General features: G+C 42.9%; 2 protein-coding genes across 4 annotated transcripts in view; one reads left to right on the top strand and one right to left on the bottom strand.

Moving 5' to 3' along the window:
* TMTC3 (transmembrane O-mannosyltransferase targeting cadherins 3) overlaps positions 1-5398 on the bottom strand; it is a 38324-nt gene extending 32926 nt beyond the window's left edge. Inside the window, exon 1 of the mRNA XM_035127794.3 lies at positions 5238-5398. The gene's annotated coding sequence lies outside the window, so the exon portion shown is untranslated. The remainder of the gene's footprint in view (positions 1-5237) is intronic.
* A 427-nt stretch (positions 5399-5825) lies between these two features.
* CEP290 (centrosomal protein 290) overlaps positions 5826-15085 on the top strand; it is a 48320-nt gene continuing 39060 nt past the window's right edge. For 2 of the 3 annotated variants that reach the window (XM_035127262.3, XM_088651824.1), the window contains exons 1-10: positions 5826-6180; positions 8273-8391; positions 8498-8575; positions 9902-9971; positions 10478-10524; positions 12006-12149; positions 12794-12847; positions 13668-13820; positions 14499-14681; positions 14985-15074. In XM_035127262.3, the coding sequence (XP_034983153.3) occupies positions 8290-8391; positions 8498-8575; positions 9902-9971; positions 10478-10524; positions 12006-12149; positions 12794-12847; positions 13668-13820; positions 14499-14681; positions 14985-15074 (921 nt within the window). In that variant the 5' untranslated portion in view covers positions 5826-6180; positions 8273-8289. Of the gene's footprint in view, positions 6181-6382; positions 6465-8272; positions 8392-8497; positions 8576-9901; positions 9972-10477; positions 10525-12005; positions 12150-12793; positions 12848-13667; positions 13821-14498; positions 14682-14984; positions 15075-15085 lie in introns of all 3 variants that reach the window. The other variant, XM_088651823.1, reaches the window with a different exon arrangement.

Here is a 15085-nt window from a genome sequence, read left to right as displayed (position 1 = left end):
CTCTCTCTCTCACACACACACACACACACACACACACACATTTGGTGTGATGCATAGGTGAGAAATCAGAAGACAGTGAATTCTGGGAATTAGAAAATAAAAACAACCAAACATCAGAAAGTTCACAAGCTGTCAATTAAGATCTCCAGAAACACACTACAGAGGAGAAAAAGAAAAGATAAAAACCAAAAGAGAGAACTCTGTCTCCTTTTCTTCCTACTGCTATTTAGAGAGCAATTAAACAGAGACCTGCCTGCCATAATGTACACAGAAGGAATGCAATTTTTATGTCAGGGAAGATGTCGCTAGGATATAGGCGCCCAGTGGGAAAAAGGCAGGTTTCTAATAGAAACTAACAGGCATATTTAGGAGTCAGAATCTACATTGAAAATGGATCATTTCTAAAGAGCTAGATGTGGATAGATCAGGTACCCCCAAACTTTGGCCCTCCAGATGTTTTGGACTACAATTCCCATCTTCCCTGACCACTGGTCCTGTTAGCTAGGGATCATGGGAGTTGTAGGCCAAAACATCTGGAGGGCCGCAGTTTGGGGATGCCTGGGCTACATTCTCCCCATTATTCTTTTTTTTTAAAGCAACAACAACCAAAAATCTTATTAACGTTGGTATATGTGGTTCTCCTGATTTAATCCCAGCAACAACCCTGTGAGGTAGGTTAGGCTGAGAAGCAATGATTGTCCCAAGATGAGCTTCATGGCTGAGTGGGCATTTGAACCCTGGTCCCTCAAGGTCCTAGTTCCACACTTTAACCACGAGAGAAAACCATGTGGCATCCTCAACTAGAGAAGCTACGCAGACTGCTCTTGAGAAGACCACCTTTTGACCTGCCCTCACGGACCAGGTTCTCACTATAGCAGGGATGGGGAATCTGTGGGCTCCTATGGTTGATGGTCTATAGCTCCTACCACCCCAGATCGTTGGACATGCTGGATGGAATGGTGTGAGTTGGGAGTACAACAACATTGGGAAGACCACAGGTTCCCCATTGCTGTCCAAGAGACTGGGCAGGCAGCTGAGACCTCATATGACCCATATGACTATTAATATCAATCCAGCACCTTCACTGTATTCTTACTGGCACCTGCTAGAAACATTCTTGTTCAGATAAGCCTACCCAGATATTTCAAAAGCTGGTGCGAGTTTTAATTTGTTCTGTTTTTGTTTTCACTTCTTGCATGTTTGAAACTATTGCTGTATTTTTTTTTTTAGTGATAATATCATTGTTGTAGCTTTTTTTGGAAACCACTTCGAGTTCTTTTCTAGGATCATATATATAAATTATATGAAATAAATAAATAGCTGACAAGGGAATACTCTGGAAACACAGAATGTTGTATTTCCCTGGAATTTCTTAAGTATATCTGGATTAGCTAGTAAATTTACCTTTAGCCTACTGCAGAGAAACTGGAACAGACAAGAATTTCCCATGCATCAAGGAAGCAAGGGAATCTTTTATTTACATCTTCAGCATCTTCCCATCTTGCAAACCCAGCTACAAACGATTTCACAATTCGTCTCAAATGGAGAGGAATTATGCAAGAGCAGGCAACTGGAATTATACCACTAGTCTTGCCTTTTTTCAGGCCTCAAGGATCATGTTCGCTACTGAAAATATTGTTTGCCTGCAAAGGTGATGGAATTTTTGGGAGCCTCCCCTTCAGTAAAGGGTTTGACCACCGTTACACAAAACTAATTTAAGACTTATGATCACTTAAAGAGTTGCTTGTAAAAAACATCCGCTGGAATTTTTCTTTGTAGTGTCTGCAGATCTTGCATGTAGCTCAACAGGTGTATCAAACGTAGCATGTTGAGAATATTAGAAAGAGTTGCCAGGCCTGCACTGGCCCTTTGGACAGTACAAAGACGGCAGTGCTTCAATTCTTTCTAACATCCAAGGTAAGGATCTCCCCAAATGGAAGGGATCATGACTAACTATGAGAAATAAAATGTGTTGGGAAAAATGAGTCATGGGTCTGGCTCATCCCTCTGTAGATTCACTCAGACAGCTCATGAACCATGGATTACATTTCAAATGACAATGCTGAGCACCAATGCCCTATGGGAGAACAGAAGTGTCTGGACATAATGTTCCACAAAACTAGATAGTATAACTACGGTAAAACCTTGAATAGATCATATAGGGCAACTCAATGATGTAAATCTTCCTGAATTCACTCACTGTGAACAGAAAGACGTGTGCTACAAACTGTTTTGAGGAAGAAGCCTATTGTGCACTTGCCTTTTAAAATGTGAATGGTGAAAGGTTGATTTCTTCAAAATGTGGTAGTCAGACTTTTCCCTGCAACCCAACAACAGGAGCACAGGACTTCAACCTTGCTTCAATTTCACTGATCACTTGGTTTCCAGGCTCCATTTCCAGTACAGTACTTGCCTTTCAAAGCCCTAAACCAGGCACCCCCAAACTCCGGCCCTCCAGATATTTTGGACTACAATTCCCATCATCCCTGACCACTGGTCCTCTTAGCTAGGGATCATGGGAGTTGTAGGCAAAAACATCTGGAGGGCCGCAATTTGGGGATGCCTGCCCTAAACAGTCTTGAACCTTGCTACCTTAAGAAGGGTCTGTCCCAGAGCTGCTGTTCTCTATGCCAACATCTTGGGTGGTTATGTGAACAAGCATGAGAAACAGAGCCTTCTTGGCAGTAGTGCTTGGACTATGGAGTACCTTCCTGGTGTCTTTTTATATGGAAACAAAACATGTTTTGTCTTAGCAGGTTTTAACTGTATAATTTCTGCTGCTGGTTCTTATTTTTGATTGTTGCTTTTTGACTGGATTGCTTTAAGTTTATACTTTGCATAAAGGCAAAAAACTGGTAGATCTAGAATGCTGACCTTTCTGATGGTCATCTGATCAATATAGGAAGATGAAGTGCGGAATTGTAATATGAATCCATTCTTCACACCTGGTTGAACATAGTTACCCAAATCCAGAGGTTCACACACCTAGAAACTTATACAGTACTAGTTTGAACTGTGGGCAAGCTTGTTTTCTCCTGCTCCAGAGGATAGGAACTGAACCAATGGCTTCAAGTTACAAGAAAGAAGATTCCAACTAAATATCAGGAAGAACTTTTTGACGGTTACCGCTGTTCAACAGTGGAGCAGGCTCTCCTGGGAGCTCTCCTTCCTTGGAAGTTTTTAAGAAGAGACTGGATGGCCATTTGCCATGGATGCTTTAGTTGAGATTCCTGCATTGCAGGGGGTTGGACTAGATGACCCTCAGCTTCCCTTGCAACTGTACAATTCTATGGTGCTTTCATTTTTTAAATTCAAACAAGCAACACGGGAAGTGACCTAAACCTGAGACAGCCCATTGGGTCCCTTGCTCAATACTGTCGACAGTGCACTACTGACAACTCCTTTCAAGGATTTCAGGCATGGGGCATTCCCAATCAAACCTTCTGCATGCAAAGTACTGCACTACAACCCTTCCCAAAATCTTCAAAAGGAGTTTGTGATATGGTGTGGAAATCTGTTGTTTGGAAGAGAAAAAATTACAAGTCCCACAGGACAATCAGAAGTCTTTGGGCTCACACAGAATTGATAGAAAAGCTATTGGACTGGGGCTTGAATCACCACATCCAGTTATACAGTATATTTAAAACATCTTTGTCAAACTGGAGTAGAGTCAATTTCTACTTTTCCACCAAACATTTGGCATTTTGCATTGCACTAATTGCTTTAAAATGTTTGTTTGTAAGGTATGCAAGCTTCTCTCCGATAATAAAAAGAGCAATAATGCACTTATAAGAGAGCTATGATATTTTTATTGGTTCTTAAAGAGAGAGTCTGGGAAGTGACAAGCTGATAATATCAAGAATATTCACATGTGTAACAGATTATTGCTTTTCAGGCTTATGCTAACAAAAAAAGGACACATGAATAATGAAAGAAGACAATTAGAATGCCTTTGGTTCAGTATCGCTGAGCATCCCAATTACTGTACTGTTCTTCACTCAAGCTGCTCAAGGCTGCTTATGATAAGAGGTCAAATAAAATAAAGCAACATTGCGGATGGGGATAATCAGTCGGAACCACATTTTGCCTTAAAGTTTCAGGCTCCCCCCCCCCCCCAGCTCATTGTCTGTAAATGGTGAATAGATACAGTACAGATACAGTCACAAACAAACATTAAACCTTGCTAATAAATTATCTATGCAGAACGAAAGAGATACCCGAGGTTATATATAATGACTGTGTATGTGCTCGGGTATATATTTCCTCTACCCTCTTCCTGTTCCAAAATGAGTTTTGTTGCAGCCTGATCTCCAAAGCATTCCTTAACAAATGTTATAGCATGTTGTAGAATATCAACAAAGCATAACAGCAGTCACTTTACTCTGCATTGCTACTATCCACTTGATGAAATCAACATCGTAACGGAAAACTCCACACGTTACAGTATTTGTAAGGTTTGCTCATAACTTGTTACACAGTAACTGGAATCTCCACAGTATAAATACAGAAAAAGTAAGAGAAAGTAGCGTTTAAGCCCTGTGTAACCAATCGTATCACTCAGTTGGAACTACCGGTAATGTGTAGCCATTTAACTTCGTTGTGGTTTCAGGGTGTAATCCTAAACTCACTTACTTCCAGAGTAGATCCTATGGAATGCACAAGCACTTGTTTCCGAGTGATTGTGCTGGGCCTACGGTGCACTAAGCAGCCGGGTAACGCTTAGGTTTTCCCGTGGGGCATGTGCAACTATTTTCTTGCGGCCACTATTTTCTCTACAGAGATCACTTTCCTCTCTGCCCCAACCCCCCATCACGCCCATGAGATACACGAAGAAATCCACGACTTAACTCGGGGGTCTTCACAAGCGTCACGTGTGAACACTCACGCTATACACTGCAAGCCTTTCCTTCGGACGACCGTATCTTAGCAGCACATCCTCCCGCCTTAAGGGAGACCGCGAGCTGCTGAATTGCACGCGAGGTCCAGCGCGCAATTCCAAAAGCAAATGCGAATCATCCCTAGATCGGGCTGAATCCTGTACCTGGCATGGAAACTGCAGAGCTCTCCTCGAGAGTCGCGCAAGAAACCGCACCGGGCAGAGCCAGGCACACCCGCCTCTTCCCCTCCGTCCCTCTCCCGTCCCCGTCGCGTGGGGACCAGAGAGCCAGTCGCTCTCTTCTCTCAGAACCCCGACCCGAGACTCTCCCCGCAGTTCTTGGCTGCGCGCGATCCTGTACCTGGGTCCGCCTGCGATGCACACGCTCTCCGCCATGTCTCGCTCCGCTGGTGCTTCAGCCGCACCTCCCTGGGAAAAGCGAACCCGGGGCGAGCTATCGGAGCCTCCCTCCCGCAAGTGCGCACGCGCGGACACTTCCCCCTGTCACCTACGGAGCTCGGCAAAGGATGCTGGGAAGCCCGACTCCCTCCCCCGGCATTCCAAGCAGCGGATACTCCGCCCACTTCTGCCTCTTGGTCGGCGCGGAGCAGCCTGGGATATGTGGTCCTCCCCGTGGCTCCCTCCCTTTCCCTTCTTTAACTTAAGATTCCTTCGGCGGTATCTTTTCCCTGCTGAAGGCTGCGGCATGCCGTGAACAAGCACGCAGCAGGCACGCTCACTCGGGAAAGCGCGCCTGCCCTTGTTCAGTGGGAAGTCAGCCTCAGCGCGCGCCACACCGCGGCTGTTCCCTTTCGGTCCTTTCCCCTCAAGGCATGCCGGGACTTGTGGTCTTCGGCTGGGGCATGATGGGGATTGTAGTCCCGCGGGAGTTTTGACTCGGCTCTCGCTCCAGTTAAGAAGATCCGGGTTCTTCCGGCTGAGGGCGAGCAGTGTTTGAGGGCGTCGCCTAGCAGCAGCGGCGGCCTCCTTCGCCTCCGCCTCCTCGGTGGACGACTTGAGGAAACCAGCGAGCCAGAAGGAGGGGAGGGAGGTTCTCGTGAACAAATAAACGCGGATTAACGTCGCCTGCATCTGGCGGGCGGGCGAGGCGGGGCTCCGGAAGGGGGACTAGCGGCCACTAGGCTGCTCTCCTCGCTGCCCGTTTTGCTCCGAGAGTGGAGAGGCGTTTCCTTGCCTGGGGAAAGAAATGGCTGCAATCCTAGACCCGCTTTCTCTGGAGTAAACCTACTGGATCACTACGAAGCGCGCAGGAGAGATTGCGTGGAGGAGCCTCAGCATTTTAGGTACCGGGTAAAAAGGATCATAGCTCCGCTTCTTTTCCCAGCTGACCCAGTTCGGAGGGTCTAAAGGCGCTTTCGAAAGGTTTATGGCGAAGGCCTGTGTGTGTGTTTAAACTCCTTTTAGAGAGTCTAGTAGTAGACATTGAAAGACCACATAATCTATTAATCTCTCTCTCCCCCCCCCCGCTCCCCCGTGGACAAATAGAGGTTTAGGATGTACAGTTCTCGCTTGTAAATGTGTGCACTTAACGACCGTGGGGGCTGTGGACTTGAGCTCACTGCATCAGGTAAGGACATAAAAACTCACCTGGCCCACAATCTTGTTCTCACGGGGGATAACCAGGTGTTTGTGGGGATCCCAGCAACTGGTTCTGCTGCCTCCAACTGTTAGCAGCAGAGCAGAGCAACCATCCTGACTAGTAACAAACAATGGTTTTTCTCCATCATGAATTTGTCCAGTGCTCCTTTAAAGCCATCCAAGCTGGTAACCATCACCAGTCTCCTGTGGGAGCAAGTTCGATGGTTTAAAATGTTATCCTCACTTGACGGATATGCTACGTTGGATGAGGGATGGAAGTGGCGTTTGGAAACCTCACAACTACTGTATGAAAAACAAAAGACACTGTCTGTACTTTAGGGTTTTCTTAGAAGTGACCCCAAAGTTGTGGAATTCAATCCCATGTGAGATCAACAAAGCCAGGGGTCTGCAACCTTTAAGACAAAAAGAGCCACTTGGACCCGTTTCCGAAGAAAAAAAATAAACTGGGAGCCGCAAAACAGGGACGTAATTAGAAATCAGAGGGCCCCATGGCAAAATTTGCTATGCCCAATAATCAATGCCCCAAAATGCCATAGAAAATTAATCAGGGCCCCAGTGTGCCATAAATCATAATCAGTGCCTGATGAAAATAATAATTAATAATGAGGGCCCAATGTCATCCTCGTTATTATAAAAATAACTTTGAGTTTGGGCTGCCTTGATTACTGGGAACATAGCTGCCAAGTTCTCCCTTTTTTTAAGGGAAATTCCCTTATGCTGAATAGGCTTCCTCGTGAGAAAAGGGAAAACTTGGCAGCTATGACTGGGAATGGGCACCAGCAACCACTGCCTTATGAGTTTGGGCTGCCTTGATTACTGGGAATGGGCAAAACTCTGACTCCCTTATTAGGACACCTGTATGGTTTCATGTGTGTTGCTCCCATCAAGTGAACTTATAAAATTTCCTCATATTGAATCAACCCATTGATTAATACATCTACCTCAATCTCCTGACCAGGCCGGCAGGAGGCCACAGGCAGGCTGCAGGCAGCAGCAGCAGCAGCAGCAGCAAACACGTGCTCTGAGCCCGCAAGCCTTTTCTGCTGCTGGGCGGGAAGAAGCGCACCCGTTTTAAAAAATAAATAACTCCGCCCCCGCCCCCCCGTGAGCCTATTGGCTGCAGAAATGCGGCAGGGAGGGGCTGATGCAGGGAGGGGGCCGATCACGCTCCCCGGGCTGCTAACATCACCTTGTGTCCTTTTTGCACAGCGCACGCGCACAGCAGAGTTGTGGACTCCGGCGGGCGCCATGCGGGGCGCACAGCGCGCCGCCGCAGCTGTGTGCTCCGGCAGCGGTGGGCACTGCGTGAGTGTCTGGCGGGCGTGACATGTGCCGCCACATGGCTCAGGCGGCGCATGGCTCGGACGCCTCCTCCCCTCGTATCCGCTCCGGAGCCACAGCAAAGGTGTAAAAGAGCCACATGCGGCTCCGGAGCCGCAGGTTGCAGACCCCTGAACAAAGCCATGCACATACATCGTTAGAGTTGTTCTTTCCCTCTCTTGTATGACACGAGTAGCCCCTCCTATAAGTGAGGGCCCCTCCTGAACTACTCCTGGTACAGTTAGAGATGTTAAAAATAGAAGTGATGCTGAAGCACTTGAGCACACAAGCAATGATATTTTGATTCTAATAATGACCTGTTTTGTGCTTCTGTTTATATCATGAACATAACGTCTAGTAAATTTTTGCTTCCTTTGTAAATCACTCAAGAAGGGAATGACTACCTTTGTGGATATTTTCATGTCTTCTCAAAATACCTTTTCTTTTTGTACAAAGATAAATGAACATTCAAGATGGCACCCATTTTAGAATGGAAGAAGGTTATGAGAGTAGATCCTGATTCTTTACCTCGTCAAGAGGAGCTAGCAGATACTTTGCTGGAGATGTTGGCTAAGGTATTTTGAACAGTGAAATGAACATTTTATGTGAAGAAACTAAATGGATATAATGCTTAATATTAAACTGTTTAATAGTAATAAAGTATTTTGCTTTTATCTTTAGGTTGATGGAAGCGCTCTGAAGGATGAGAACCCTGAACGTTTAATTCAGCTTTTTAAAATTTCTCAGTCACTAATGAGGGTCAGTACTGATGCGTCCTAATTACTCCTAAGAAGCAAATTGTGCACGAGCATGAGCTTTCCATTCCAGGCTAGGCAGCAATGCAGAGTCTATTTCCTCCATCCTAGGGCAAACTCTCTGTTTGCAGTCTTTCCCCTCCAGCCAAGTCAGCAGGTGCCCCCAACAGTAGTAAGTGCAGTTGCTCCTGTCAGGGGCGTGGCAAAAGTCCATCTTGTTGTGGAAAGTCAGTCTTTTTCACTTAATCTATGATGGAAGTTCTGATGTTTGTGTCACAGGCTAATTACTGTTTTTTTTTACAGGGATAAATTAGAACTTTGAGGTGAAACATGTCATTTTAGCCTGCCCATCTACAGTTCCTTTGGTTGATAAATGCAGTTAGGAAAAATGTGACAGAAATGCTTTTTCATAGTTAATGCAGTAGTGCAACCCTCTTGAATGCTAGTGACAGTGCCCTGGGTAATTTGAGTTTTGTCCTGGTCTACAGGAAGGTGTACACCCGTTGAAAGATTCCCAGTCCTTAGTCTGAATAACCCTGTTAGGAAACAGTCTAATTTCCCTGGAGTTTTTCTTCTGGGTCTTAAAGTTTTCTACCCACTTCCTATGTCAAGTATGAAAAAGTTTCTTGGTTACTGATGCATAGTATAAGGGTAAAGGTAAAGGGACCCCTGACCATTAGGTCCAGTCGTGACCGACTCTGGGGTTGCGCGCTCATCTCGCATTATTGGCCGAGGGAGCCGGCGTATAGCTTCCAGGTCATGTGGCCCGCATGACAAAGCCGCTTCTGGCAAACCAGAGCAGCACATGGAAACGCCGTTTACCTTCCCGCTGTAGCGGTTCCTATTTATCTACTTGCATTTTGACGTGCTTTCGAACTGCTAGGTTGGCAGGAGCTGGGACCAAGCAACGGGAGCTCACCCCGTCACAGGGATTCGAACCTCCGACCTTCTGATCAGCAAGCCCTAGGCTCAGTGGTTTAACCACAGCGCCACCTGGGTCCGATGCATAGTATAGAGGTTGCTTATTTTTTATTTATTTTTAGCTAAGGGTCGCATGGATCCATTCCCAACCCCCCAGGACATGGTGGGCATGGTCATTATTCAAAAGGGCCCATTTGGAAATAGCTGGATGAATAGCTCCCCGTTGCTTGATTTATATGATCTGCTGAAATTTATAATGGATGCATTCCTCCAAACTCAAACCTCTGCTTGCTTATATTGTGTTTACTTGTGTGTAGCAACATGCATCTTATTTTAGTCTACATAATCTTGTAGCTTCATATGTAATTATTTGTTCTGGGCACTTGTCTTACTCCTATTTTTGTTGTAGATGAAAAATCAAGAAGTAGAACTGGCATTGGAAGAAGTTGAGAAAGCTGGGGAGGAGCAAGCCAAATTTGGTATCATCAGTTTTTGTGGATAAGTAACACACACATGTACACTTGTCTATTTCCAATTATCAGCAGGGTCAATAGATGATGATGGAAACTTCCATTAGATATTAAAACATATTTAAGTTCCTGAGTTCAGTGTCTTGAACTTTATTACGCCTGGCTCCTCTGATTCGTCCTGTCCCCATTTCCCCCCCTTTTTGCTCATTTCCTCTTTTTGTATTCTTTCTGTGAAGTATAAGTTACACTAGTCATTATATTATTTATATTGACAGTCCATCAAAATGTGATTTGCCATTTCTCCTCTATTGCTTGTTTTAAAAACTATGTAAAGAGTATTTTTTTATTTAAAAAAGTATTGCAATATAGCTTCAATTTTGTTGGTACTAAAAGTTGATTCAAATAAGTCACTCATTGTAATGTTAGTAGAGGATGACACCAAGCTTATTGCAGATTTCATTTGGAGGCTTACGGAAATATATTTTGGTAATTTTGTGTCTTGTTTATTCTAACAGAAAATCAGTTAAAAACTAAAGTGATGAAATTGGAAAAGGAGTTAGAGGTATGTCAAAATGTAAAGTTGCATTTTATGCTGCAGTATTTATTCTGTTCTTGGTGGTACTAGTTGATGTACTGTATAGCATTATTAAGTTATTCTTTTTTTATGGGCATTGGCAAAGCAATCCTAATGAGAGGCAGGGCAGTGGTGGAGTGGAACAGCAAGTCCACCACTACATTCCAAGTACTGCTGGCTCATTCTGGCCAGGGCAGAAGGAGTGGAAAAGAGCACATTTTCTGCTGTGCCAGCTTGAGTCTGGCACTGTTGATGGGTTCAATAATTGACACCTTTACGAAACCCAAACCTCACTGTGGAACATCCCAGCTTCATGCTTTGCCTGAGGAAAGTTTAGCTTTCCTTCTGTGCAGTCTCCCCCTGGAGGATGGTAGAGAGGAAACTACATATAATCCTAACCCCTTCCAATTGTAAACATTGGAGAGGAGAATAGGATTGCATTTCTAGTCTTTATTTTTAACATTTTATTTTATTTGATTAAACATAACCAGAAGATTTGGGGACATAACTATAATTGTAAGTGTGTAATTCAGCCTTTTAAAGTTAGATACTTTTAAACCCTGTCCTGCAATTTCAATGGGCAAATGAAATAAGCAGGACTTAAATTTGCTGGACTATAAAGAAGGCTGATCACCGAAGAATTGATGCTTTTGAATTATGGTGCTGGAGGAGACTCTTGAGAGTCCCATGGACTGCAAGAAGATCAAACCTATCCATTCTTAAGGAAATCAGCCCTGAGTGCTCACTGGAAGGAGAGATCCTGAAGCTGAGCCTCCAATACTTTGGCCACCTCATGAGAAGAGAAGACTCCCTGGAAAAGACCCTGATGTTGGGAAAGAATGAGGGCACAAGGAGAAGGGGACGGCAGAGGATGAGATGGTTGGACAGTGTTCTTGAAGCTACCAACATGAGTCTGACCAAACTGCGGGAGGCAGTGGAAGACAGGAGTGCCTGGCGTGCTCTGGTCCATGGGTTCACGAAGAGTCAGACACGACTAAACAGCTAAACAACAACAAATTTGCTTAACAGTAGGAAGGTCAGACCCTTATTGGTTGAAATCACAGCTATATTGATCACAGGTTTCATTTGTAGCATAGCGCCTTTAGAATGTAGCAAAGACAAGTTCCTACTGCACACTATGACAAACTCACTTTTAGATTTTCGTTCATTTATTAAATATAGTGGGGATGTAAAACAGCTAAAAATATATAATTGTGCATAGTTAGTCCTGTAAGGCATACCTTTATTTTAAACCATTTGAATTTTTGAAGCTGAAATATGTTGCAGTACAAATGCTAGATTAAAGTCAGGTGTCACCTGACTTTCCCCAACTTGTTCAGAATGAATGAATGCAAAATGTTTTTTGTGTGTGTGTGTATTGAAATTTTGATTAAAACAGTTCTGTACTGTCCTGCTTACCTTAACAGGAAACACATTCATAGCTTGTTATATTTTAATGGTGTTTTAAGGTAGCACATCGATCTACTGGTGGTCGTGATACTCGTTTTTTGCGTGATGAGATCCGTCAGCTGGAAAGACAGATGGAACAAAAAGACAGAGAGTTGGCAGACATGGAGAAAGAGCTGGAGAAAGAAAAGAAAGTCAATGAACAGGTATGCAGTATATTAAGTAGACATCTGTAAAACTGTGAAAAATAATATAAAATTGAAGACTTGTATTGAATAATAGCAATAGAAATAAAAAAGTTAATGATGTATGCATTTGCATGAAATAGAGCTCGTATATACCCTATGAGGTGGGGAATTTAGAAATATAATGCAGTGCAGTCCTGTACAGTTTTAGGAGGGGCAAAGGGATGAAATATTTTGTGCTCTTCAATCCCCTGCCCCTCCCCAGTGGCAGCAGTACAGAGGGATCTTGGGATTGGACCAAGCTGTGAGGGGAGAGGGATTGGCAATATGGTGGGGTTGGGGGTTGGCAGGTAGACAGAGATCAGTTGAATGGGTTTAAGGAGCTGTGAGGGGATGCGGGCTTTGGGTGAGTTGTAAAGGAAGTGGACTGGCAATAGCGTTGAAGGGTTTGTTGGGGGTAGTTGGTAGGAAGGATTGATGAGAAATGGGAGCAGGAGCTGCCCTCCTCCCGTGTGTGTTTGTGTGTATCTATTTACCTATCTATCAATGCTTATATAATACAATATTTACTATTCATGTACTCCAGGAGTGTCAATACTTTTGAAAAATATGCCTTTATTGTGAACTTGATACATTTTCCTAGCTAACTAATTTTGTTGTTTTAGCTTGCTCTTCGAAATGAGGATGCAGAAAATGAAAACAGCAAGTTGAGGAGGGAGGTTAGTGAAGAACTTTGGAATCAATGGCTGTATGATTGTTTGATTGACCTTTCCTCCCATGCATGCAGCTCTCCCTCCCTCCTCTGGTTTAAAATAGTACTGTATTGTAAATAATTTAGAGTGAGACTCTGTTGCAGGGTGGCAAGGATCTGGACATTACATATTTTGAACTTGTCTTTTTTGTCTGCTAGGTCGCTGCTTTTTCACATCAGTTTCCTTGCCTTCAGAGTTACTAAGGAATATTTTCTGTTTCATAGGTATTCTTTATAACCTGCTTGCTTTCTTTGTCTTACTGTCACAACTGTTTTATCAGGCACCATACTTCTAACTTGCTGTCTATCATCTCTTATCTCTGGCTTGTATCCAAGTCCTAAATATATTTTTTAAAGTTAGGCCCATTAATTTGGAATTATTTAAATCACTGCTATGGGTGAATTCTGATAAATTAAAGACCTCTCACTTTAACATATTAGCCACTGCCAACATAAGTCTCATAGCATTACACTGTTAATTTGCTTTTTTGATGTTTCATAGCCAATTATGAACAGCTCTCTTTTTACTTTTGAGCTTTCCTAAGTTATATGTTAATTAGCCTTGATTTTCTTTCTTATTCTGCTCTATTTCCTTTGAAGAAAAAGCGAAGAAAAAAGAAAGTGAGTATTCAGCTTAATAGTTTGTAGGATTGCTTGATATATTTGTGTGTGATATTGTAGTTGGCTTCAGATACTCTAGATCACACATTGACTTGTGACATTTATTGGCACACTGCAAATGCTTGATTTGTAGAATTTTCCCAATTGCTCCTGTTTGTCTTATGCAGAATGAACAACTTCGTCAGGATGTGATTGACTATCAGAGACAGATCGATACACAAAAAGAAACGCTTCTTTCACGAAGAGGAGAAGAATCAGATTACAGGTCACAGCTATCAAAGAAGAACTTTGAGCTTGTCCAGTATCTAGATGAAATTCAGGTAAACTTGTCTTGTCTTTATTTTCAGAATTTTGAACCTGATATAAATCTTCAAACTATATTATTCTATGTAGTGGGCTTCTGAGTCTTTCTTGTCCCAAGGGTACTTAGTTAGGAATTTGGGTTATTGTGATGAGTACTTCACCTTTCAATAACTAGAGAAGTTTGTTACAGTGGTGTTTTAATTTACAGTATTTTTATCCTGATTTTCTACAGTAATGACCCAAACAGCATACAAATATAAGTGTAATAAAAATTATTGAAATTGTTTTTGCTGTATATTGATACAACCAGCAGCATGAAAATAGCAGGAGATAATTTAAAACATCAGCATTCAGTGAATTTTGTATCTTCTGCTGATATGAAGATGGCATAGCTCCAATTTTTCTAGATGGGGTGTTAATGTGACACCTAGGATATGGCTCTTAAGATCACTATTGATTATGAATGTTGCAGATGGCTTTGTTTTAGGCTTTGGGGCTAAGAGGTAAGTGAGTAATATCTTTCAGTGGATTCAACAGTGGTTGTCAGTTGTGGTGGTCTAGTGGTAAAAATTAATCCTACTTTACTTGGATCCAGGGTTGGCTCTATCAGTCCTTTTTGGAGTTTGCCAGAGCTGGCTTTTTTTCAATTTTGAAATGGGTTTCTCATTATAAATATATTACTTTTAAATTCGTAGAATTTGACTGAAGCTAATGAAAAATTAGAGGCTCAGAATCAGGAAATGAGGAAGAATCTAGAAGAATCGGTGCAAGAAATGGAAAAGATGACTGATGAGTACAATAAAATGAAGCTTATCGTGCAGCAATCTGACATTGTTATGGACCAACTAAGAAAGGAAAAGGAACAGTATAAGTTTCAGGTAAAATGCAAACCTACCTTCTTTCCAGAATCAGATTAGTAAAGATACTGTACAACTATAAAAGGCCTTAAAATTGGAATACAAAGGACCAAAACAGAAAGATCAAATCAGAAAGATGACACATCCTGCGTGACCACTGAGTGATGACAAATTGATCATTAAATAAGTATTTGATCCAGTAAGTAAAATGAGTAAAAACTGGTTTCCCTGATTCCTGTTGTTAATGCATCTGGAGTAATACACTCATAGCTTGTATTTTCATACGTCATATTTCATGCATCATATATCAATGGTATCTTACAGGTGCATGAGTTAATGGAGCAACTTAAAGCAAAGAATGAAGAAGAGGACCCTCTCATGGCAGCTGTGAATGAAAAAGTGGAAGAATGGAAGGTATTGCATAT

Source organism: Zootoca vivipara, chromosome 9 (assembly GCF_965207765.1).
Source record: "Zootoca vivipara chromosome 9, rZooViv2.hap1.1, whole genome shotgun sequence".
Taxonomy (NCBI): Eukaryota; Metazoa; Chordata; class Lepidosauria; order Squamata; family Lacertidae; genus Zootoca; species Zootoca vivipara.
Note: the sequence above shows the minus strand (reverse complement) of the source record. Positions and strands in the feature narration are given on the sequence as shown.